At 44.7% G+C, this 27,153-nt stretch overlaps 1 protein-coding gene across 3 annotated transcripts in view; it reads right to left on the reverse strand.

Moving 5' to 3' along the window:
- The window catches only part of LOC115577202 (receptor tyrosine-protein kinase erbB-4), a 280,463-nt gene that overhangs the window by 16,230 nt on the left and 237,080 nt on the right, over window positions 1–27,153 (reverse strand). Inside the window, exons 18-21 of one of the 3 annotated variants that reach the window (XM_030410145.1) lie at window positions 25,501–25,623; window positions 24,002–24,100; window positions 18,824–19,006; window positions 1,036–1,197 (exon numbers count right to left, since the gene is read on the reverse strand). In XM_030410145.1, coding sequence (XP_030266005.1) covers window positions 1,036–1,197; window positions 18,824–19,006; window positions 24,002–24,100; window positions 25,501–25,623 — 567 coding nt within the window. Of the gene's footprint in view, window positions 1–1,035; window positions 1,198–18,823; window positions 19,010–24,001; window positions 24,101–25,500; window positions 25,624–27,153 lie in introns of all 3 variants that reach the window. The other 2 variants (XM_030410146.1, XM_030410144.1) reach the window with 2 other exon arrangements.

A 27,153-nucleotide genomic window follows, 5' to 3' on the forward strand; every position in this document is an offset into this window, starting at 1 on the left:
AAACAGTGTTTTATGGACCTTATTTCCTCTGAGAACGGCTTGTTTATTCACTTCTTGAATAATAAGAAATTCTGAGTTTGTATTATTACATCATCAATATTGTAAATGTATTTCCAAAACTACATAATGTACCTTTAACGCTGTTACGACAACGTTTTCAGAGATATGCATGTTGTATTTTGGCTGGCTGCTAGGAGAGAAAATGTACAAATACTTGTTTATAACATTTTGTTATTAAAGGATTTAGGTTTCAAATGGTTTTCATGTCATACAACCATTTATATAACACCTAATGGGAGTCCACCATCAGGAAGTAGTTGACCTTGCGGTGTTCATTGCCAAAGAAAAAACAAACTAAGACCATTAGAATATTTTCATGTGTTTCGTGATCAAAACTTTACACACCATAACTCTCTTTGCTTGGCAACACCTGAGGGTTTGACTAATAACTCCAATCAAAGCGTGTCTGCCATGGAAACTTTACTTCTCCAGCAAATAGTCCGATCCTTAGATACGATTTAGCAACGGGAGGTCAAATATTCTGCTCAGGTGATAAAATACCTCAAGCTCAACAATTAGCCGGAAAGCTAACTTTATGCTAACAAGATTAAAACTCGAAAAATGCATTTTCCTGCTGAAAATGCAGCGTGAATGCCGAAATATACACGGCTGGAAATGCAGAAATGAGCTGATGATAAACACTCATACTAAAACTTTGGGTACCTTTCTCTTCCGCAACTGTTGACCTGACAAAACCAGTCCTTTTTCAGGGTATTAACACTAAACAGATGTATGAAATATATAATAATCAGCCCATAATAATCAAGCCTTACTTACTATATTATAACATACAGCCAAAGAGTCGTCCCTCTTCAGCAGCACTGACCTTTTGTTTTCTCACCTTTTGGTTGCACCATTTACTACTTATGTCACCCAGCGTTACGTAAGCTGCCTTTCTGCGTCAAACTGCTCTCAGCCGGTTGGTACACACACACACACACACACACACGAAAACACGCTCACGCCTCCACTTACACCAACCTTGCCCCCGTCTGCGTTGTACTCCTTCTCGTCAGCGTCCAGCAGCCGCGCCAGGCCGAAGTCGGTGATTTTGATGTGATTGGGCGACTTCACCAGCACGTTCCGCGCCGCCAGGTCCCTGTGGACCAGCCTCCGCTCCTCCAGGTACATCATGCCCTGAGCGAGAGAGACAGAGGGAAGAGAAAAAGGTGAGAGATGAAACCTCTCGCAATGCGGTTTATCATTTCGGATTCCGCGATCGGAGCAGTCTGAGATCGTCGATGCGGTAAATGTCAGCACTAACATAAAATTATTGTCATAACTGTCATCACCATTAAGCGCACACCCACTCAGACATTTGGATTCAGTCTTCCATCGTTAGCGTAACTCATCTGTAGGTGACTCGAGGAGGCAGGAATGTCGCTTTTATAGCGTTCCTGACACGTCAGAAAGACGGAACTCTCGACTTTTGACGAGTTAGAAAAACAGCTTCCGGAATCACAATTGTTGGTACAGAACTAAAAGATTCCTGAGGCGACTTTTCCACCAACATGGAACCGGCTCAGTTCAACATACACCACCTTTAAAAATGAAAAATCAGTCTATACCTAATGTAGGCGCCTGTTTTTGAAAAAGAAGAAGAATGAATGCATGGAATAAAAAAGATCGTATCTCCGGTTCTGCTGTATCAGCCACATTACCCACAATGCCACTGGGTGACATCACTGGAGGCAGTTCATCAGATCACATGCGGCTGCCTATGAAACCACAGAAGACTTTAAACTGCTTTTTCAAACGTGCAGTCGTCCTCCCTTGGACCCGTGAACACACTGTAATGTGTACAATTGGTGGAGTTACCCTTTAATTCCTGCATGGTAGTTGATTTAACATATATTAGACACATACAAGTTGCTAAAAGTAGAATGTTATTGAGCAGCTGCTCCAACTATTGGATCAAACAGGTTCTGGCTGCGTTGGCAACATCAATATCTACTTGTAACGTGTCCAACTCAAAGTGTAATGTTGTTCAGTCGTCACCGAGATGGCGTCACAGACATGTCGCCTCTGTGTCCGCCGTAATTGGAGCCATTTTCAAAGATGGCTAGACAGGGAGGACAATGGGTGTCCTTCCAATTTGTTAACGTTGATTATGAACACCCAATGAGCAAAAAAACAAACAAACAAAAAAAACCACCAAAGCCTTGAGCAGAGAGAAGGCCTTAATTTGCTGCTCAATGGGCTGGATGGAGCAGAGACTCTTTGACAGTCGCACAAAAAACCTGTTCGCGGCTCACAAACACGCCACCTTTTTCTAGATGAATACACATCGCACACACTTCGTCTCCCGAACAAAACAGGCGGAGGAGCAGACGTGCAAGGCCAGGCCGATTGAAGTGTATTAGACTGGATGTTAAACAAGTGGATGCCACTTTGTGGGCGGATCGATAAAAACACCTCGGTTTGGAGGCAGCATTGTGCTCGGCAGACAATATGAGAGTCCAAACCAAGGCCCGCGCCTTGGAGAGAATCATCGCCCATTTGAAATACTTAGGGTGTAAATACTGTATATATATTCGTCTGAATGTGCACAGCCACGTATCGAGAGGCACATTGTGTTGAGAAGGCTCCTCGTGGCGAGTCGCCCCGCTCCGTCTCCTCCCAGACGAATGGGAGGATAAATCGATAACGCCGACGTCTGGCTCGCTGCTGGCCGAGCCCTCATCCATCATCCGCCTGGCCTCGCGGAGACAGACGCAGGCAGACACACACTTACACACACATGCTGACAGCGGAGACCACCCAGAGACCACCTATGGACATATCTCGCTGAGCATACATGGCGACTCTTGCAATATTTCTATCTGTCAGTCTCGTGGCATGTCAAGATTGGGAGACTTCCTACTTCCTCATCCTGTCTTCCTCTTGCTAAAGTAGCTCCTGTGCCTCTTTCCTCTACAAAGACAATGTGCTGGGACAAGAACCAAAACTCCCTCCCCCCCGTTTTTACCGAAAGTGTATTTAAAATAGATTACTTCTGCAGGGTTCGGGCAGGCGATCAATAACAATGCTGATTACAATAAGCCCGAAGACGGCCGCGCCACGCAATATTTATCCCCGATGTCGACGTCGAGAGGAATTAGGAATCAATGGCCCACACAGTCCATTAATACACTTCGACTTAAAGTGACAGGGCAATGAGGGGAGGCCATCGCACTGACAGGGGGAATGTACGGCAGCTCAAGGAGCCAATTAATTTTCAGCCACTCCGGGCGGTAAACAGCAGCGTCCCAGCGGAGGATGTGGGGGCAGCCGCGGTTTCAGGTCGAGAGGGCCCCGCTGATTGTGCTGCTTTAACACTGCCTAAGTGCTGCGATCCCCAGAGAGTCCTGAGGTCCTTAAAAATGGAAGTAGAATTGGATAATTTGTGATTACATAACCTTTTTACGCTGCGGATCATACAGGAACTTGCAAGGGGAAGTAATTAAACCTGCCATGTTTGGTGAACAACGTTTACTGCTCCGTTAGAAGTAACCGACGGAGCACAAACTCTCCTTCATGCTGTGTTACCTGTCTACGACTAACAGGTGGAGGTCAGGAGCTGCCCTGATTGGTTGCAGAGTTCAGTTTGTTCTAATAAATCATACATGAAGCAATCTTTGAAGAAATTCTGCAAAATCTAAACTATATGAAGTTGCTTCCTTCTTTACTTCCTTTTTACTTCCTCCTTTAATTTTCCAGCTGAATTCCTTTTAACTTCTTTTTCATTTTCATACTTCCTTCCTTTCTCCGTCTTTACCTCCATTTGGCCTCTTATTTACTTCCTTTGTACTTCCTTTTTTAATTTTCTGCCTTACTTCCTTCCACACTTCCTTTTTAATTCATTTTGCTTTCTTACCTCCTTTGTGTCACCTCTTGTACTTCCTTCTTTATTTTTTCTAGTTTACTTTCGTTTCACCGACTTATTTCATTTCTCTTTAATTTCCTTTTTTGCTAATTATTTCCTTCTTTACTTCCCATTTGTGCCTGTATTTCCTTTAATGCTTTAATTCTTTTTCACCCCCCTTTTTTCCTCATTACTTCTTTAACCTTCTTTAATTTTCTAACTTACTTCCTTTTCACCTACTTGTTTCCTTTTAACTTCCCTTTGGCTTACATTTTGCTACCTCTGTACTTCCTTTTTACTTTAATAAATTTTACATCTGTACTTTCTTCTTTACGCATTTTTAACTTTGGGTTTACTTCTCTCTTTACCTCCTTTTAACTTCATTACTTTTTGTTTTACTTCCCTTTTGCATCTGTACCTCCTGTTTTACTTCATTTTCACATCCCCCTGTTTTCCTCATTACGAAGGAGCCAAATAACAATACTTAGGCCTGAAAAATGCTAATTTAAATGTACTGCCCTCAAAGAAATACACTGAAGCTCCAAAATAACCACTTTGGAAACAGCAACATATTTGAATTAATCCTTTATATTTACATTTCCCTGATTGGTTGTAGGTTTTAGTCTATGCATTATAGATGAAGGAATTCATGTTTGAGGAAATTTCTGCAGAATCCAAACTCAACTCATAAGCTGTCTCCAAGTTGCAGCAACAACAGCTTCAATGAATGGTGAACGCGGAAAGTGTCTGTCTGCCCGCAAGGCAAAATCACTTTGTGCACTCTCTCAGCCATTACTTTTATTCTGCGGAGAAAGCAAAGCCATCTGCCTCGGAGGAAGAGCTACATTTGGAGCTTTCCGCAGCGCTGCTGCACTCAAAGTTCAAAGTATAAGTCTGCGGCTGACCTTTAGAGGAAGGATGATGTAGGTGATTATGTACAAATATAGAGGAGGAAATGTGTCTCGTCTGGATCTCTTGGAGTTTGAAACACTGGAAAACTTCTTATTCTAACATGACAAATTCATGTGGAGAAATATATTATGAACAAAGTTAATATAACTCACTGATAAAACTAAAGCTATGAGCTAATATCCAACTTCTTTAAGAAAGGCGGTGTGTTTGCAGACGTTTATATGAAAGCGGTGAATACAGTCCGAGGCCTCTGTGGATATAGTTAACTCAAAGGTCTTTATATTCTCTTTACTTCCTTAATTTGTTAGCTTTATTAGTCTTTAATATTTTGCTTACTTCTTTTTAAATCCTTTTAACTTCCACTAAACTTCCTTTTTCAATAATCCTTCCTTCCTTCCATTGTACTTCCTTTATACTTAGTTCATACTTCCATACTTTCTTTTACCTTCCATTTTACTTCCTTTCAGACTTCCTGTTTCTTTTAACTTACTGTATTTCATTCTTTCTCTTTATACCCTATTCTTCCAATTTACTTCCTGTTTATTTACCTTACTTCTGTACTTCCTGTACTTGTTTCTTCAGTTTCTTTTAGCTGCCTTACTTCCTGCCATACTTCCTTTTATTTCACTTTGCTTTATTTTCTCCTTCTTTCCTTTTTGCTTCCTATTTACTATCTCTTTACATGTTTGTACTTGCTTCTTTAATTTTCTAGCTTACTTCCTTTTCACCCACTTTTTCCCTTTGAACTTCCCTTTAACTTCCTTTTTTGGTAATTATTTCCTTCTTTACTTCCCATTTGTGTCTGTATTTCCTGCTTTAACTTCCTCTTTACTTCCTTTTTCCTCACTGCAATGTTACGTCTGTACTTCCTCCTTTACGCCCTTTTTGCTTTGGCTTTACTTCCTCCAATGGTTCCTTTTAAGTTCCTTATTTTGTTCTTTACTTCCTTTTTCTTTCCTTAACCAAAATATAACTCTAAGGCCTGAAACATTTTAATTTTGATTTACCACCCTCAATGAAATTGAGGTGAAGCCCCAAAGCCATATTTGAATTAGTCCTTTATATTTAAATTTTGCCATACTGTTCATAACCTGTGTCATTTAATTCCGATGCTGGGGTTACCTTTTCTCATCCTGGAACAAAATTTTAATGCTAATGTTGACACGAGGTCAGAGCCAGATGAACTGTCACTGTCAAAAACAGCACAAGCATTGAATACATTTGTCCGGTTCAGGCGAGGCCTCCATTTCGAGAAAACAAGTACTTGAACTTTACACGAAAGGTCCTGTGAAACATTTTCCCAGAAGCTTGTCACACAGCTTCGTGAATCACATGCTACACTGGAGCACTGAGGTTAAGCACCCACCAGCACTGTTGCACATCCCAAATGACACCGGCTCATGTTTTAAGCCCTCAGAGGATGAAGTGCTGCTATAGTACTTTTGAATAATTTTCAAGCCAAAAACATTGTACTTTATAAAAGTTTTCGAGAGCTCTTCAGCCAAGACCTTTGCAAGAGTCACACTGTGCTTAAGGACAAGTCAGCAGTGCTGTCGCTCATTAGCTATTCTCTGAGTAGAAAGTGAATGTGCAGTAAGAGTTCCGGATATTCAGCTGATTATCGTGCACGCAGCCAAATATTTTAACAACCGCTACTTGACTGTGATTGTACGGGATTAAAAAGGGGGGAAGTCCTGCAGGACTCCCTCTACAAATCATGTTATTTTAGGAGTTGCTGCGTGAGGAGAAACTTAACAAACTTTGCAAAAAGGCCATAGCGAATTCGAAGTCATTCAAGGTTTTGTGTGAATTCGGCACTAAATGCAACACACTGAGTTGTTTCTTTCCTTGTAAAAAGGATCCATATGTCGAGGCTGATGCTGCTTTTGTGTCTGCTTTGAACACACTGACCATTTACACTAAGTTTATAAAAGAAGACTTGGACTCAGATTTGAGAAAAACAGTAAAAAGTGACTAATAAACACTACTTCTTTGTTCTCATGTGAGAAATTCCCCAGACTCCCTTAAAGAAATGCTTAATTTTGAGACTTGTTGCGTGAGGAGACACTTTATCAACGGTGTGAAGCACTGTCTACAAACCATTCTTAACTACTTTGGCCTACTTGTTATTTTGCATTTTTACGAAGGTGAGGACAGCGGTATATCACATAAATGTGTTCCTAATTGAAAACATCATGAACATTGTCTGAAAAACCTCCATCTTGGCGAGAAGACTGTCTTAATAGTTGAAAGGTTATACGAATTTGCAGTGTAGTAATGCCATATTTAAGGTATCCTCACCAAAAATACTGACCATGTTATCTTTTAATGTAAAAGTACTTCAGCATCTTTTTACACTCAAGAATGTCTAAAAATGTGAACGAGACAGTAAAATGCAGAAAATGAGGCTTTGATTTGTTCTTTTTCTCCTTTTTAAGTGTTGAGTCAAATCACTTGTGAGAGGATCGTGAATAATTATTCTTTACAGCTTATCCTCTTCTGACCCGACGCTGGCTTAGCAGGCAGGATAAAAATCTGATTTTTAAACAGCACCAAAGGTCTTTTTTTTTTTTCATCTCCGCAGCAGAGTGCTGAATTGTTTATGGAGGCTAAAAGTTTTCTGAAGCGCGCAACAGACTGGGTCATGGCTGGTCCGTGACCCATTAGCACCTCCTCTCTGGCAGGGAGAAAAAAGACTAAAAATTTGAGTTCTCAGTAATGGAGGAAAACAAGAGGATGAAACCAGGCATGAACAAGAAAGAGTGGAGCTGCAGGGAGCAGCACACCTCGGCAGGAGAGAAAGATGTTGTGGAATAAAAGATGCTGGGTATAAAGGGGAGCAGTTGGAAGGTAAGAGGAGCCAGCGGAGGATGGATTTAACGGAGAACCGCCAACATTTACACAACTTATTTAGGATGACTTAAAGACCAGATACAGGGCTCCGGACTCGGCTTTCACCTCATTTAGATGCACCATTGCATAATTTAGGTTCACCCAGTATTACATTTTGGTTGTATTTTTAACACATTGAGTGAATTATTGCATCACATCAAAAAAAATAAACCTAGATATTTCAGGCGCGGCGGTGCGACCAATGAAAATGTATAATCGCACAGGTTTTTGGGTGCATGTATGACAAAAAAAAGTTTTTGTACTGAAATTGGCTATAACATTACACCCATTGCTTTATTTGTTTATCTGTTTTGAGTTCAAGGTTTTATATCTTTAAGTGATACCAATTGAGCCTGTTTTTCATTGGGTTCACGACATGAGAAATGTACAGCTTGTGATGGCTCGGTTAGTCGCTTACTAGGAAATAGAGCACCAAGCGACCCCCCTAATGACAAAACTCTTGGGTACAAACGGTTTGCACGACTTTATTTGGGAATTCGTATGAAGAAAAAGCTGTGGAGGTGGAGGAAAAAAAAAAAAAAAAGCAGAGGTGCTCAGTTTCTCGCAGGAACCAGAAGGTGAGGTGTCTGTTTCCAGTGGGAGCGATAAGAGCGCCACATGTGGTGCAACCCCCCCAACCCACCGCCTGCAAACTGCAAACCCCACCGCCCCGCCGGCTGGGTGAGGGAGCAGCAACAATGTGAGCAATATGGGACTGTCCGCATGCAGAGAACTGGGACCAGCGCGATAAGGAGCGCGCACAATGGCTCCGCTCAGGTGGCGCAGGTGGTCGTCTGTCATGCGCCGTGTGCCGCGCTGGAGATAGAAGGGGAGGCATTCCCACAGAGCTGGCAGTCTCCTGTGTGTGTGTGTGTGTGTGTGTGTGTGTGTGTGTTTGTGAAAGAGAAAAATAGAAGGAGCCAGTCAATAGCCAGATGCGCCTCTCTTTAATCATGTGTATATTCACATGAGCGTGTAACAAATTCTAATTTCGTTCTGACAAATCGCCGCGCGAGCCGAGTTGGATTCTTTTTTCGAAAAAAAAAAAAAAACCCCAGCACTTTTACGGCGCGGAGCTATAACCAATAAGCTCCAAACTGCATCATGGGATTGGTTTTGGATGGTTAGCGAACGATCCAGGTGGACGTGACATAATGCGACACAGTTAACGGCGGCTCGGCGGTGGCGCAGCAGTCGGCGTGCAGGCCCATTTACCCCGCATTCAGCCGTTGTGGAACCACAAGCGCAGGGGGAAAAAAAAACTAAAGAAAAAACGCCTATCTATCAATCTGAGTGTGTTGGTGTGTGTGGATCTGTGTGCACCTGTGAGAGTGAGGGATTTGAAGAGGAGATAAAGCACGAGGAAGCAAGGGAGGGTGAAATTCCCCTCGGTGGGAGTGGATTCTAAGAACAATGTCGGATGTTATCGGAGCTTGATGTCTTCCTGCTTCCGTTTTTAAAAAAAATGATATCCACCTCAGGAGAAGGGAACCAAATGTAAAAAATGATGTGAGCTCTGTCACCATGATCTCAACTCCCCAGTGGGACGGAGAGATCCTTCCAAAATGTCACCGTGCAGGCAATAAAAGACCGCCGCTGGCAAATTTACATGTGCAAATGTCAATAATATTTTGTGGCGGCTGCAGTGGAAGCAGAAAAAAGGGGGAGAGAGCTGCAACTTTCTGATCAGTGAGATAAATGTACCCCATTCCGGATGGAGACGGTGACACTAAGTTGCAATCCTCGAATCAATAATTAGCTGCAACAAACGGTGGCATGTGCAGCTGAATGTCTTCGCCTCCCAAGCCTCAATTAACAAGCGTTTGAGATGTGCCATGAGAAGCCACGCGGGCCGTAATGACGGGTTTCATAGACAGCTCAACGGCCGCCGAGTTCGACAGGTGAAACCAGAGAGAGAGGAAGAAGAGGGAAATCAGAAGGGAGGGAAACGGAGTGAGAACATCTGATCCTTCTCTGAATCGAGCGAGCGCCGGGCCGCACACTCGAGCCCTCACAATAATGCATGTAATTAGTCTGCGACTCGCCGTGTCACGGAGAAGTTGTAATTTTTAATCACAGCGGATAATTATCGCGGCGAGAAGCTCGTTTTCTTGATTCAACCTGCCCACTTTCTGACATGGAAAAAAAGGGGCAATTTGTTCTGTTGGCATGAACACGCACATGCGGAAACTATGGAGGCCCGTTTCTGTTATCTCATTATTTTGACTTTCTATCTTATAATTTTGACTTTTTTATAGAATAATATCGTGAGAATACAACTTTTCTTTGGTTTCTTCAGTTTAGTTTGCATCTTGCTGAAATAGAAACCACCACGTACACGAGTGATAATAGAAGTCACTTATTTAAAGACATGATTGCATATTATCGGGTACACCAACAAGTAACACGACGCTTTTACTTCCCTCCCTCGCTCCATCCTGTTTGCGTATAAATAGGACGGCTATTATCAAGAAAAGAAAATGAAACCCCGGCTGCAGAAAATTGATTCGTATCGGATCCTGGTGGAATTACCCGTTGCTTGTTTTATTAAAAACGACATTTGTAGGACTTGATAGTAGAAGAAAGTTTGACGCAGCGAGCAGATTTCAGATGAGAGGTTGATGGAGAATCCCCGCAAATTTTCCCGCCGCCGCCACCTATCCACACTCGCGCATACGTCTGTGTCTAATGAGCCTCGGCTTCGGGCGTCATGAGTAATGGGTGTGTGCGGAGAGAGGTGACCGATCCAATCAGGCCTTCCTACCCAGTGGATCTGGCAGTCAAATCCCTCCCCTCATGCATCCTTGAGCACTGCTGATCCTCACAGATAATTAGAAAGACCCGGGGGGCTTATCCCTCCGCTGCCTGCTCCTCCTCGTCACCTCTTCCTCCCTTCAGTCTCCCCTCCGTCTTCTCATTTTGTTGCATCAGCAGGGACGCGAGTGCACTCCTGGGGACCCGCCCGTGTGCGTGGAAGAATTTGCGAATGCGTCGAGAGGACGAGGGGGGAAAAACTGCTCAGGGTGCACATTAGTTGCTTTTTGTTTTGGTTTTTTTTTATGACGTCTGATAGTATTACGGGGTTGTGCTGTTTGGTAATCACGGCGTGATGTGCTTCCCAACAAGCGCCGAGATGCAAAGAATTGTGGGACTGCATTATTAATGAAGCCCCTGGGAAAAGAAGTGCTGAACATGGATCACCACCATATAGCTTGCTGACAGTATTAAATCCACCATAACTTAGTGTAATGTGTTTTAGCAGAAAATACAGACTGGAATAAAAGAAGTTGATTGTATTCGCAGGCGGTGAACACATCCATCATTCACTATGTATTATTGATGCTTGCCATTTAAAAGTGTTTTTCTGCCAGTTCATGAGAACAAGTGAAGTATACAATATCCAAATTTTGTTATGATCTTCATCTAAATTCCTTCTGTAACCCAGCGCCTCATCAATTTAAGTGTTGTAGTTTGTTCGGGGGCCCAGAGTGTATGTAAACTTCTTCATCATCAGATGTAGTGCTGTGCTGGATCCCTGGATCCATCTGTTGATATGTACTCGGCCTCCGTCAAAGGTCCAATTTATAATAAAGTTGATTTTAGAGACTAATTCCCAGCTTGTCAAATACTGACGCTTTGAGATGGAAGCCCAAAAATCAACTTTCACCAGTTTTAAGTCACAAAAAATTCTAAAAATAATGAAAAAAAATCAAGAATTAAATCCAACATTTGATGAATTGGACACAAAGCTTATTATCAACCTTTAACAGGATCCAAAGTGCATGAAACCTGAGGTGGCTTTGCAAATTTGAGGTTTCTTATCTCACCAAACCTCTTACAAAGTTCCCTGACACACATCTGACTCAATATGGTTTCCCACACATGTTTCCAGCACGTGGATGATAAATACGCACAGGTGAAGAACATGTCTCGCCCTCCAGGCTGCAGCACGTTTGCCTATCAGCCGTTAACAGGAATCTAAACGGACGCTGTCAACACAACAGTCGTGTTGCTCTTCAGTTCAGAGTCGTAATTGGCTTTCGGTGCCGAGCAGACTGTTTTCATCTCCAGTAGTTAATTGCTGCTGCTGTAACACCTTTTATTTATATCTACAGGGTGGCGGCAGGCGCTGAAATCTGCTATCGTGACACCTGGAATATTCTACATTTTCTTACATTTCTGAATAAATGCATTTTTTAAAAAAAACGAAGAATGAAAATGATGGTTTATTAGAAATAAGAGGTTTCAGCCGGTACGGGACCAAATGGTGTCGGCTCTCTAGTCAAGACGGTTTTAGGACCACATTAGCTGACATCCTGATTTTAAAAAGAGGACATTTTGGGATGTTTCAACCAGTGAACATTAGGTCCAAAGAGGTATCTGGATATCTGAGCAATGTGCCGGCAGTGGAAATGTCTACAGTGAATACACGTGTCCAGGCCCTAATAAGCATGTTGCATGCTAGAGTCCGTTGAGACGTCACTCTCGCTGAGATGCGATGACTTGATAGACACAAAAGCACAAGAGGAGGGGAGGTGATTTCATTCAAAGCCTGCAATCCATCCTCTGGTGAAGGAGGGACAGATGAAGGATATATCGTGTGCTCAGGGGAGGGGAGGGAAGAAGAGTCGAGGCTCGGCTAATGAGCACGGGCGAGATGTGTTTGCTCAGCACAGGGTGGCGTTCGCGGCGGAAGCGAGTGACACGGGGGGGCCCCCACGCTAAGCCTGACCAGATTGGATCTCCGGCCATCGGGTGGCATCCCCAGGGAGCCACCGCGGGATGCAAATCCAAGCGCACACACACGCTCCGATGTGGAAGCTAGACATCCCTGCCTCCACACATGAATGCACACATGCAAGGCCAAAGATCAGGATCCAAATTTAAAAAGTCCCCAGAATTTATTTTCCCTTCCCCTGACTAAGCAGCGAAGGGGAGATGTCTGCTGATATGGCCAGATCAGGCAATCCGCTGTGCATGTGCGTAGTTTTCCCACACACATTTATGAATGTTTAACCACGACGTATACGTCGTCAAGCTCGCATCGGAGGAATTATTTAAGGTCAGTGTTCAGCGCCATCATTAGCACTGTCAATCTGTAATAACGCCGTCCGGAGCCGCCGTGACTGCGGAGCTGCAACTCTAACTGGAGGACTTTCCCCCGCAGGGCATGTTGTGCTAATGTCAGTCCACGAGATCGCCGCCGGGCGTGTTTATACGAATCGCTCTACTCCCCGCCAGTGTGGCCTAGATGCGAGGCCGTCCCCCGTCCAACAGCCATCCCCACCTTCGTCCCCTCCTGAAAGAAAGAAAGAAAAGCGGGACCCACTTCCAGCCCAGGGGTTCAGTGCCAGAGCCAATCATTTCACCGGCAGGACAGCGGCTGGCTGAATCTATTCTACTTTCATTACACTGAGCCCGAGGAGAGAGACGGCGAGAGGAAGACAGAGCGCGGGAGAAAGGGAGAGCAGGAGAGGAGAGCCAAATTAAAAGACTCCCGTAGCCCCGCGTACACTCCGGTTCCGATCCCATATTTAATTCAGTGATTGATTTGTTCATTAAAATACATCCCAAACCTAATTATTCCATTAATAATCCAAGACCTAACGAAAAAAAAAAAATGCTTCTCTGTATGTGTGTGTGATGGAGAGAGAAGATGGAGACGGAAAAGGCAAAGGAAGAGGTCATTTTCCTACTTTTTTCTGCAACCGCACAAACATACGTACAAAGGCAAACACACACAGACACACATGGAGTCACTTGAGGATATTTGGCCCGGAGAGGGTAATGTATGAGGAGATGTAGGGCAAACTTTGACCTCTGTTAACCCATGTGAAAAGGTCACTGTGGGAACAGGAGGGTGGCGTATTTGTCGAGGAAGAGGAGGAGATGCAGCTGGTGACACGTGCGTGGAGGAAAAAGGGAAAGGGAAGGGTGAGGGAGGGATGGAGGGAAGGGAAGGGAGGGCAATAAAAGAAGGGGAAAGAAAAGGAAGTAAAGGAAACGACATGGGAAAGGTGATGAAGGAGAGAGGAAGCAAGGGCGAGGAAACGAAAGGAAAGGGAGGGAAGAGCAGAGAATAGAATAAGGATGCAAGGGGACAGGAAAAGAAAGGAAAGGGACTTAAATAAAAGGAATGAGCGAAAGAAATGATGAGGGAATAAAAGGAAACAAAGCAAAGGACAGGAAAAGAGGAGATAAAAGGAAAGAAAAGAAAGGAATAGGAAAAAAAAATACAACAAAGACTGAAGGAAATGAAGAAAAGGACACAAATATAAAGAGGAAGTAAAAAAAAAAGAGGAATGGGAGAAAGGTAAGTACGCCCAAAAAGAAAGGAAAGGAAAGGAAGAGAAATCGAAGGGGGTCTAGAGGAAGAAAATGATGACAAAGATGAGGAAATAAAACTGAACAAAGCAAAGGACATGAAAAGAGGGGATTAAAGGAAGGAATAGGAAAGGAACTGAGAACGTGGACAGTAAAGGAAATAAAGGAAAGGACACAAACATAAAGAGGAAGAAGGGAAAGAGAACAGAGGAATGGAAGAAGGGTAAGTAGGCTAAAAAAGGAAAGGAAATCAAAACGTAAGGCAGAAAAGGGAAGAAGGAGAAAAGAGAAATGGAAGGGGGAACGAAAGGAAAGGTCATTTTAGAAGCAGCGGGAAACGGGCAGGACTAAACACGAGGAAAGGGAAAAAGACTGAGCAGGAAACGGACATAAAGGAAGGGGAGGAGAGGAAAAGAAAGGGAAGGACGACAGAGAAGCAAAGATGGAGACTAATAAATTAGAGGCTATTCACACAGATCTATAGAGACCTCTGTGTGTGTCCTGTGTAATGTGTGTAACTGCATGTGTGTGTCGTTATGAGAGAGTCAGTCACTGTGTGTGTGTGTGTGTGTGTGTGTGTGCGTGTGTGTGTGTGTGTGTGTGTGTGTGTGTGCGGCAGCAGCGGTGGGGCAGCCCTGAGTGAGGCTGTAGATTAATGGGGGCCATTATCTCAATGCCCAAAACACTCAGTGATGAAGAGTCACTGCCTGGCGACGGGCCGCGGCCAATCAATTTGCAGCGCAGCGGTCACCTGCCCGGGTCAGAGCCCACATACGGCTGGTGTTTGTGCTGTTGTTGTGGCGGTGCGTTGTGGGGGGGGCAAGTTGGCGCGTTGCCACGACATTACGGTGGAAAAGGAAAATAGTTTCTTTCCGACTGGTTCGTATGATTCGGCAGCGAGCACGAAACGACTGCAGGCATCATATTCTGCATTTCACAGTTACGTATTTTTACCTTTTTACCTGTGAAATGCTTTTTCCTGCAATTTTTAATGTCCTTTAAATGTGAACAGCAGAAGATATAGCTTAGCTTAGCATACGGATTGGCAAAAGAGCGAGAGAGCTAGCCTGGCTCTATCCAAATGTAACAAAAGCAGAATCCACAAATCAATGATTAAATGTAATTATTGATGAGATTTAATGGTTCAAAGCCAGAGCTAGCCAGCGTTATGCTAAGCTAAGCTAACTGGTTGCAGGCTTCAGCTTCATGTTGAGCGGACAGAGTGTATCAACATATTCCTCAAACAAATTTCCCGAAATATCCTTAAAGGCTGAATGTGAATTGAGGTGCTTACTGAGTCTTGGTCCATACTTCCTGCGGCCCAAATATGTGCAGATCTTTTTTTTCTGCCTCTCTCCTCACCTCCTCTCGCTCTCTTCCGTCCTCTATCTTAACAACACCCTTTTCAAAGCTAACTGAAGACCGAGGGAAAATGATTCTCCCCTTTCGCCGGAAAATTGTGCGTCTTCCGAAGGATGCTCTTTCTCCTGGAGGACAGGTTCCCCATCATTACCTTGAGAGCGCAAAGATCACTCAGAGAAGAGGGCTCCGAGTTATTTATGCTGCTCACATGCCCAAACACACACTGGCATGTGCTCAGATGCACACAGAGATGGCGAAACAGACTCACACTCACACACTTATGCTCACGGACACACCGCAGAGGATGTCTGTCTTTTTTCTGGCTTGAAAAAATACCTCAGGGCTATAAGATGGAGGACCTGTGAGGAGGATCCAAAAGGCTAATTTAACAGAGGCAAACCAAGATATCTTCCTTTAATGCTATGAGCATCTTAACTCCATTAGTGTGTGGTTGAGAAAAACACACACTATTAAATGGCATCCCTGCTGTTGCTGGGAACAAATACCTGGATCAGTAGACTCAAGCTGATTCATGAGCAGAGAAATGCTAATGATTTGGGGATGGCAATGTATGTCAGATGATTGTTGCTCCGTCCACCCCTGAGGCCCTAGAGTTCACTACCAACACAACCCGGGACTAACTTAGTAGGTTGAGACTTTTGCACTAAGACACAAGATTTAACATCACAAACAAAAGTTGACAGTGAACAAATAGCTGGTGAATGCAGTGAAGCATTAAGCAGCAGAGGAGACGGATGTTCCCTCAGTAGTTGGTGGAGACCAAAAGCAGAGCAAAAACACAATAAAAAATGGATCAGAAACACAACTCCAGGTGAGAATGTTTCAAACCTAATGGCAGATTCTGAATCAAATAAGGCCATTAAAATAATACATTGAGTACAGTACACATGTGTTCCTAATTAATGTGTTCTCACTTAACAAGGCATGACCTGTCATTGAGGTCCAGGCGACGAGGGTCTAGCCAGGATGCTCATTGTCGACAGTAATGGAAAAGACAGGTCATTTAACGGCTAATAAGAAACCGTATTGATTCCAAGAAATTGATTAACTAATTCACTCAAAAACAAATTATCAGTGTATGATTTCCAGTCACGAGTTAAGCGCCTTCATCCGCACTCACATCCACAAAAATGAATCTGAGAGTTACTGCAATCAATCACAATCAACCTCTTAACTGAAACGGATCCCGCAGTGCCGTGCGGGCCGAGGACAGTTGTGAATAATCTCCTCCCCTGCTCTTCCTCACTTACAGAACCACTAAGAAACTGACATTTCCCGCCTGCTGCCACAGGTGAAATCGAATCCAATTACAGCCATAAGTACCTGCTTAAGTAACCTGCTCTTGGGAACCATCCATCATGGGGCACTAAAGGGTTAAGGCCGAGCACACTAACCCCCCACCCCATGAAACCAAAGCTCTCATCACAGACTCAGAGAAAACAACGCCTTTAAGGATGACCAGTATGAATCAATTCCAATAGACTGACTGATAAAGGAGGGCTGTAGGAAGAGGAAATCAACTAAAGATTGGTCAGAGAAAGAGCTTTAATGCACAGTTTATGGGGTTACTGTCTTTTCATGCCAGTACGCCAGTTTGTAAGCAAGCTAATGTTGGTGTAACAATAACCCCCTTTATCTCACCTGTGTTGGGAGCTGGAAAGGAAAACAACTCATATGAAGCCTTAAGAACAGCTGTCGACACATGGTGATGAATACTTGGACAAACTATCTTGTTTGTCTCAGGCAGTTAAGTGGAAGTCTTTCCTTATATCTATAAATATTAAAAGCTTTCATGAGTAGTAAAGTAAAAACACCTTTCCTTACAATCACAAATATTTAAAAACATTTCTGTTACGATGGAAAAAGGTCCAGTTGGTATGGAGTCAAGGCTGTCGCCATCTTGTTTTGGAGCAACAAGTTTGTTAGCTGTGGAGCTAAGTGGCCGCAAACTTTAGATCCTGGGGGGAGACACCATTGGCAACCGGGCTCCAAGTAAACGCCAGACTCGGACTTGCCATAGCCACTGAGACTGACAGATGCCAGTTTGAAAACAAAGGATAGAGTATGGAGGCGATTTACAGGACTGTGGCTATCGAACTATCATCTCTTGCAATACAAAGTGGTGTTAAAAACAATACAAGTTTGGGATAGCTTGTTATAATGCTAACCTCAGTAGAAACATAAAAATCCTAGCCATATCTTACAAATTGCCCTTTAAAACTGTTGCCTGCAATAAAGCAACACAGATGCTGCGTCTATCCGAGGAGTATTTGGCTTGACCAGTGAAATTACTGACTGCAGTTTTAATTACACAACCTCATCTTGGAGGCATAGCTGCAGTGGGAGCAGCGAAAGTCTCTTTGCTTGACTGCAACCTCAATGGACAGAACCACACATCTTCCGAATACACATTAGCAGGCTGGCAAACTTGAAATGCACATAATCAACAAAATATTAACAGTTGTTGTCTTGTCCAAAAAGCCTTCCGGCCTGAGCAGTGCCAGCAGCAAATCAGCCTTTTGTCAGATCATTTTGTGCTGCTCCTGCTTCCAGAGCTGATGGGGGATGCCTCTGTATCACAGCAGATGTCTGCCTGCACAGCATGTAATAGCAGCCTCACACCCTACTGCCATCCCGGAGTTATAACTCAGAGAAGTTAAATCTTACCCCAGCAGTTACACTATCAAGCAGTCTGCCTGCATCAACTTAATTTGCAAACAAAACACAAATGTTCTTTGGGTAAGCAAAAGCACACACGATATTTCAAGCCTTCCTGCTGTTTCAACGATTCCGAGTGCAGATTTTATTTGGGGTAGCAGAAGAATGGCTCTTTAATTCGTTAATTTCTTGCGCCGTCACTCATTTCCTGAAAGAATAATGTGTGTTGATGCGCTGCTAAGACAGAGTTCAAGGCTTGTCTGCTGCTTAACAGCCTCAGTGGCCTATCGTGTCATTGTGAAGTGTTGTGAGAGTGATCAGCGTGTCAAGCAGTGAGGATAATTAGGATCAACAGGGGCGAATTGGAAGAGACACCAACAGACTCAAAAGTGACACACATTCAAACATGCAGCTATTGTTGGCCTATTCTTCATGAATGCTCGAATTGTATCCTGATGCTGATGCCAAGAAACCTTGACAACAATGGCAACCTGTGTAAATGACGCATCTCACTAAAATGTCACGCAGTTCAGGGACATTGTGTTCAAAACTGTTTTGAAAGCTGTTTAAATAAGAATTTGGAAGGCACAACAGTATCATGTTTTTGCTTGTTTGAGATGACACTGGACTTGGCAGGCCTCTACAGTTCACCATCCGTCACATGCTGGCTCATTCGACATGAACCCATAAAAATCCATTACAACCCGCACACCTGCCAAGATATTCCAATCAGTAAAGACCTGATCCTACCTTTGCGATTTGGACACACCAGTTGAGCAGCAGCTGCGACCCGATGTTGTCCTTGTGCTCGTGCACGTAGTCGAGGAGGCAGCCGTGGGGCATGAGCTGGGTGACCAGCTGGATGGTGGGGCTCAGGCAGACGCCCAGCAGGCGCACCAGGTGGGGGTGTTCCATGCTGGCCATGATCAGGGCCTCCTGGGTGAGAGGGGGGTAAAGAAAGACAAGAGGGACTAAGAAGATTGTTGCTTTTCAGGAATGGGAATGCAGAAGCACCCAAGTCCGTTCCAAAGACGATCAGTTTTGCTGACTACCAGTTAGTGTTATGTTGCAGAATCTGGATGTGCTTAAGATGCAGGTCCTCGTCCAAGTTTTTGCAGTGTGTCCTGCACTGTTGGCACTAGTTGACCCTTGTTGGCAGCATGTCAGCTGACTGAGGGTATATAATCAGTGGTGTGACCTGTCAGTGAGAGAAATCACTTTGATCGGTTGTTCAGTTGAGTGAATCAGTGCACGAGGAGGGAAGTGGGACATATTCTCAATGACAAGTGACTATATTAGCGAGAGTGATGTGGAAATGATTGGCAAACACTGCTTTATCGTAACAGTAGTTTGTTTATCCGCAGTCCTGAATATTGCGGTTTCTGGATGACCGACACCTGTTGGTATGGAGAGATGTTTCCTCTCACCTAGGCACAGAACCTACAAGCTAGATGGAGATAATCTTTAGCCTTTTCGGTGTGCTTTGTGGCCATTACAGGCAACATGAGAGAACGCAACAGTCGGCCTCCATAGTTCTTTCATGATGTCTGATGTGTCATGGACTTAAGAGACTCTTATAGATAAAGTTATGGCTGCTAGAATTTATGGTAGATGGTTCACAATACTACAATACCCATGAACTCCAGCCACAGTATCTACAGAAAACCAACCAGTCGGAGGCACATCCACCAGTAGCTGCACTTTCAACCTCTCCCTTTTAAACAAGACTGTTCATCTTTTGCACCGATGAGTCAATTCAGCAGGGTTTCATACCGATCCAAGCTGTAAGTCCTGTAACATTGTCTACAGGAAAAAAATGATTCAAATTTTTACTTCTGGAGCCAGGGGGCACCCAATAAAGCTCCCATTTTCCAGCTCTATGTTCATGGAATGATTACCTCCAAAAAGAGTAGTAGCCAAGAGACAAATATCTAGCTTCCATGTCCAATTACAACATTTCCACAAGACATTAGGGTCAATACCAAGGTTGGGAACCACTGTGGTAGATTCTTATCTTGTAGAATTATGTTGTATTTCAAATTAGTCCATGCAGCTGTTATCCATAGATAATACTGCACTGTATTCCAAAGACTTCCTACTGGAGGTGGAGCTGGATGCATAAATTAAGACTTGTGGGATGATGACTGTATCTGCATGCGCAGCATCTGTCCACGGAGACAGATTCTCACTGTGCGAGAAAATCCTGCAGAAGCCCTTCTTCAAAGCTGCAGAAACGCAGCCTTTTTCATCTATATTTCAGCACGTATAAAAACACCAAGGTTCCCACTGTAAATGTTGCACCAGCACAATTAAAACAGCACAGTGAGAGCGGTGCATATTTAATAATGCCTGGTGCCGCCTGATACAGGGTCGCTGCGTGTTTGATTTCATAAGCTAAGCTTTTAATTTGTCTCTCCTGTTCGATACGGCGTGGAAATCCATTCCCCATCTCCCCTCTCGTGTCTTCCTGCAGCAGATGGACGCAGAGGTTTGAACAGTTGGGACTCGACGTCCGGGTAATTGTTATTGCGGGGCGGCGAGCAGACGGATGTGTGGTGGTGATGAAGTGTTATGATGGCGAGGGCTGATACTCGTGGCCGGCGTGTATACGCATTACGGCTGAGCGCGGAGCTGCACTCAGAGTCGCCGCTTAAAAACACTCACTTCAGTCCTTCTCCTCGCTCATTCACACGCTCTCACATGCGGACACACTCTCTTGGCAGCTCTCTAAAACACTCACACACTCAAGGACACGCTCTCTCTCTCTCTCTCTCGCCGTCGCTGCATACAGCAAATGGTCGAGGAGGTGTATATCCAGGCTTGGCCCCGGGGCAGCTGATAGATAGATGAGGTGCCTTTTTAAATTTAGATGCTAAAGAATGAGCTTAGAGGCAGAGTGGTGGGAGCGAGATGGGTGCGAGTAGATTAATTCTAAACAGGAGGGGGGGGTTCATAGGCCATAGGGAGGCTTTTGGCACCATCAGTGCCCTGATTTAAGCAGAGCCTCCCGGCCCAAAGTAGTGCCACTACATCTCCACTTCATAAAACCACCTGCTTCCCTCCCTAACTGCCCAACATTATACAGCTCCTGCCACCGCGACACCCGGAGTACCACACTCGTCGGGATCAAGAGAGCGAGATGAAGGGAGGGAGGAAGGGGGAAGAGCGAGGGAGGACGTCGGTGTGGGTAACACAAAGAAGGAGGGAGCGCTTTTATTCTCACTCTCTGATCCCAGAGGACCCGGGGAGTCGTAAACTATGTCGGGCTAAACTCTTGCTCTTGCTTTCTACTCCCGGTGCAAACGTTGTGAGGACTTGTGTGTGTTAGTGTGTGTGTTTTGGTTTCTCTCTCATCTCCCTGAGCGCTGACCTCCATTACTGCCGGCTGACCCTCCCTTCCCATCCAGCTCACTTGCTCACTTCCCCTCACACACACACACACACACACTTGGTGGCAAAGCGGGCAGAGCCTCGCGAAAACAACTGGCGGCTGTTCCGAGAAGTGTGTGTGTGTGTGTGTGTGTGTGTGTGCATCCAAACACACTAAATTAGCGCCCCTATTAGGGCTTCTGCTTTTTCCACATATCGCATAATCAACCCGCTCACTCAAATTCACATATTTTGCAAACACAAGCAAATCACCCCGCAGCCGCTGCACGCGAGGCCACCGCCACCTGGGAGGCCTTTTGTTGTAAAGTGTGCACTGTTTGTTATGTATGTGTGTGTGTGTGTGTGTGTGTGTGTGTGTGTGTGTTTTATACGTGTGAATTTTTTTCGGAGTGTGTTTGGAGCTGGCACTCCAGTGGCTAGTTTCCCAGTGGCGAGGCGTGAGCCTGCCTTTAGATTGCTGTTTAACAAGCCGGCAGACAGAGCATATTGGCTCTGGATGGACGGAGACCCCCGCAGGGAGAGAGAGGGAGAAGAGGAGGAGAGGAGGGAGGCGGAGGGAGGGAGGGAGGATGCACGGACGGAGGCGGAGAGGAAGGAACTGTGCAGGGGGGCGGGGGTTGATGGTGGAAGTACAGCCCTGTCACTTGGAGTCAGGAGTTGTTGATAACATGACTCTTATTCATTTATTGACCTTTATTCAGGAGTGTTGCCATGGTGATGCCCTGCCTAGTATGGTCTTTTTTTGATCACTGTCTGCCAGTTGTCTTTTTGTAGCATGGTGTTGGTGTTGGTCCAGGAAACCACCTCATCCTACCACACAGCGCCAAAAACACACCTGGATGTCCTAACTGAGGAGGCTGTGTTCAGTTATCTAACTTTGCTTGGTTTGGTTGGTTGGTTATTTGTAGGTTGGTTGGTTATTTGTCTGTTGGTTGGTTGGTTATTTGTAGGCTGGTTAGTTGGTTATTTGTTTGTAGGTTGGTTGGTTGATTGGTTATTTGTAGGTTCGTTGGTCAGTTATTTGTCTATTGGTTGGTTGGTTATTTGTAGGTTGGTTGGTTGGTTATTTGTAGGTTGGTTGGTTATTTGTAGGTTGGTTTGTTGGTTGGTTGGTTATTTGTAGGTCTGTTGGTCAGTTATTTGTCCATTGGTTGGTCAGTTATTTGTCTGTAGGTTGGTTGGTTATTTGTCCATTGGTTGGTTGGTTATTTGTCTGTAGGTTGGTTGGTTATTTGTAGGTTGGTTGGTTGGTTGGTTGGTTATTTGTCCATTGGTTGGTTGGTTATTTGTCTGTTGGTTGGTTGGTTATTTGTCTGTAGGTTGGTTGGTTGGTTGGTTATTTGTCTGTTGGTTGGTTGGTTATTTGTAGGCTGGTTAGTTGGTCATTTGTCTGTAGGTTGGTTGGTTGATTGGTTATTTGTAGGTTCGTTGGTCAGTTATTTGTCCATTGGTTGGTTGGTTATTTGTCCGTTGGTCGGTAGGTTGGTTGTTTGGTTGGTTGGTTTGACAGCAGGATTACACACAAAACTACTGAGTGGATTTACTCTAAATTTGGATGAAGGATGATTTTGAGCATAAAATAGACTCCATTAACTTTTGGTCCAGATCAATTTATCCATTGATTTCTCACTTTCTTTAGTATTGTGAGATTTTTGTTTAACTCCTGTTAACTTCTGAGGGGATATGGCACAGATCTTCATGAAATACGGCTTATTTAGGTGGCTTGTTTCTATGAGTGAGTACAATTTGATGTAGATCCTAAATCTGGTGGCCTTAAATTATGATTAAGCAGGTTATGGGTGGTTTAAAGTGGATTGTTGGGCCTTGGCCGAGGTATGGGCTCTACTGAGAGCTGCTGAGTGTTTGTAGTCGAGGAATCATTTATAAAATGTCAGAAAAAATACAAATCCCTAAAGCCCAACGTGAGGTCCAATATTTTTAAATCTCAAGATATATGTTTCAGATGAGTTGGATACAGTTCTCGCCACTTTTGATTGAAATTGGAACATTCAACAATCCAGTTGATACATTTTGAGTTGACCGACTGCTCAGCTAATCATTTCAGCTCTTCTGTCAAAGCAGGAAAGGAGAGGGAATTACAGAACAGGTGGAACCCGGGGATAAGTAAGAAATTGTAGTCTCGCCGCGTGAAAAAGAAAGACGGGTAAATTAAAGAGGGAGAGCAGAAGAAAGGATGGAGGAAAGAGGTGACAGAGATAAGGTGGGAAGAACTGGAAGCTCCCCAGGAGTTCTTCGTCTTCCCCTCTATCACTCCTGGATTCCAATAAAGCCATATCTCATAAACAAGTGCTGTTTTTTAATAGAGTCTCATTCAATACATGCCGGGCTGTACAGCCTGCCGGAGTTCACTTTATTACTGGCTCTGGCTGAGATTGTGCTCTCGTAAGAATTTACCGCCGAATGCACAATCCCACAGAGCGACGGGCTCGGGCCGTCTCTCCGACAAGGCTAAGACGTTAGACGTCAACACACACGGAGACCGAAGCAGACACAAATTGTTGCGATATAAATACTCACGTCCATGAACTCCACATTGGCTTTAGGGCCCGTGGTCTCGTTGAGGATTTTTATAGCCACGGGGATCTTCACCGTCTCACCTTCCGGGACCCAGATGCCCTGAAATGTACAAGCAATCACCATAAATGCGCTGCTCTCCCTCAATAAACATGCCCACAGCTAGGGTCATGATGATTTTTGATGGGTATTGACTGTTTTTAACTGCGTCTAACATTCCTCTGCAGGTCAAATCAGTGCGTTCCGATGCATGAACGCGGGGAGATGGTTCCTCAGGCTGATATACAACATTTCCACTCACTTTATAGTTCCTAAATGGGTCAAGTAAAGAGCTCTGGATCATAATAAGACCATTAATTGATGCAGGACTATGTATGCAGATTAATTGCAGTAAAAGATGGCACTAAAATCAAATAGGCCCATCAATAGCGTAATTGAGAGGAATTTAGAGCCGACAGAAGAGAATGCAGTATTTATTCAATGAGTTCGCTGTGTTTCGGGGCGGTGTGAATAATTTTGCCAAGGGTAGGGAAGTTGGCAAGCGAACAGCGAATTCTGTTCCAGGTCCTTGAGCCGCCCCGGGCTCGTGTCTGTCAGGAGGCGCCGCTACAAAAGGGAAATGTTTATGCTTATTGTTTAGGTTGTCGAGCAGGGCTGCCGGACGAGTGGAGAGGGCAGCGCCTGTTGAGAGAACCTCTGTGCTTGAGTGTCTTCTTCGCCGTTTCGCTGACTCACTGATGTTTGATGTATAATATGTCAGACTGTGCAACTTCTGTACACACACAGGAACACACCGAACAGGCACAGCTCATAAAATGTTGTCAGCTCGCATGTCTGCAAACTACCGAATCCTATGAATTTGTGCATGTCATACACGGCACAGCGACGTTTCTACAGTAAGCGCCTGCCGCGTGAAACCGCTGGACGCCGGGACACTTGCAGCCACGTTTGTCGCGGCAAAATTGGACAGTTTTGACGAGATGCCGCAACATTTCCTGTCACATTTTGGAGAGAGAACTGGATGTTTTTATCGAGACTGGTATTACAAAGTGTTTGAAATTTTCAGCCATGTTTGCTGCAACAAAACCACATATTTTTCGACCAGACTTTTGGGACGTTTTAAACTACATCTGCAGCAATAAAACTGACATTTTATGACAAGATGTCAGGACATTTTCAGCCAGTTTGTGGCAACACTACTGGATATTTTTGACAAGACATCGTAATATTTTTCAGCCACGTTTGTAGCAACAAAAAAAGATTGGAGAGTCATCGGGACATTTCCAGCTTCCATGTTTGTGGGCATATTATTGACAAGATGTCAGAAAATCTGCTGTGTTTGTGGGCACAGAATCAGGTATAAGCCAAAAAATGATCTTTTCCTTACCCTCGCCGATTGGCTTTTGTGCCGAAACCTAACCTCAATCAAAAACTGAACCTAGAAGAAACCCACATGGCCAACATTTGTCCTGCCGATTTGGCTTCAGTACAAACACACTGACCTTGTAGACTGTCCCAAACGCTCCAGAACCGAGGATCTTCACCCTCTTCAGCTCCGTCTCTTTCAGGATCCGCAGCTGGGCCTGGTTGGGGGCGGTTCCACTGGGGGTCAGGGGCTCCACCAGCTGACAAATCAAACAAACAAACACATATTCAGACCATTTTTCCCCACTCGTACCCTCCTTTTTGTCGCGACTGGTGCCAGAAAATGTAATGCAAAAAAGCTTTCCCATCAGACAGACTGAAGCAAGATGGAATAATTCTAATCTCTCGCTCTTGGCACTCCGGCGGCTACAAACAGCACTTAAATGTGTGCAGGAGAGTGAGCGAGTTCCATAATTCATTCTTGTAATGATAAAGTCAAAAGCAAGAGAGGCCCAAGGTGAACAAAAAGGTTTATTTACAGCAAATAAACAATCAGCCAAAAAAACTGCCTCTGCCCTGTCCTGATAGCCCCGATTTTTACAACACACACACACAGAGCGTTTATGAAATACAAATAATTCACGGGTGCAAACGTGAAGTTCTCGCCGGAGCTGGCAGTTAGCGGCGCGGACAGCGGCGCTGCCCAGCCGCTGAGCAAATCACAGTCTGGTGTCAGCTGCTATCACAGCCGACAAAGAGTAGCGGCTCACCAGCTGTGCACATACAAAACAATTCCAATTCAAGGTTATGACAAGCCTCCTCCGCGCGCCTGCCTGCCTGCCAGTAACAGCTGACACCGAGCAGCATCCCAGCAGCTGGCCGGGCCACCCGCCTCACCGCGAGCCGCTCCACAAAGCCCCGGCTACTAAATATAAAGAACAGGAGCTGGCACCTGCAGCCAGGCTGTGAAAGGATCCGACACACACACACACACACACACCCACACACACACACACACACAAACACACACAAACACACATATTCAACCAGACATCATGTAGCACACATCCCAGGATGCTAACGCGTCCAGACACATGCATGTAGAGTATTCACGAATATTGACAACACACAACGCTATCAACACATCAGGCCGCAAAAACACACACACACACACACACACACACATGCGTGCAGGAAGTCGATGCCCCTGATCAATACGCGTCTTAATGAGCCTATCAGCATCATCGGGTTCCTCGTTCGCTGCGGTTTATCAGCGGGATAATCGCCCAGCTCGACCACGGCCATCAAACAATATAATGAGACCATATATCAGTCGGTCAGCCGTACGAGCGCTCGCTGAATGTGATATAAAACCATCAGCACATAGGAGCGGCCATCGCCGAAGCAAACGGCGGCCCCACAGAATGGATGACATTGCCCCGCAGCTCGGCAATGACATGTCGTTTAATGACTATTGTTATGGCCGGGGCCTGAAGGCGCGGTGTAAAGCCTGCTGGGATGTCACGGCGGGGAGTGAGTTAGCAGACGGAAGGATGAGGGATAAACACCGAGGGAAGTGAATGAGAGAGGCAGCGGCGAGAGGACGGCTGAGCGACGGCGTGATCGTGAGGCGCCAGTGGAAAACTCCATCTCAGGCGGTCCAATCTGACCTAATATCTTATTTTCCTTTCAAAAATCTCAAGATATGGTGACGAAAATGGGAATTTGAAAACAACTGGGCAAACTAAAACTCTATTTTTGTTATAATCAAAAATTCTCAAAAATGAAAC

Source organism: Sparus aurata, chromosome 24 (genome assembly GCF_900880675.1).
Source record: "Sparus aurata chromosome 24, fSpaAur1.1, whole genome shotgun sequence".
In the NCBI taxonomy this organism is placed as follows: Eukaryota; Metazoa; Chordata; class Actinopteri; order Spariformes; family Sparidae; genus Sparus; species Sparus aurata.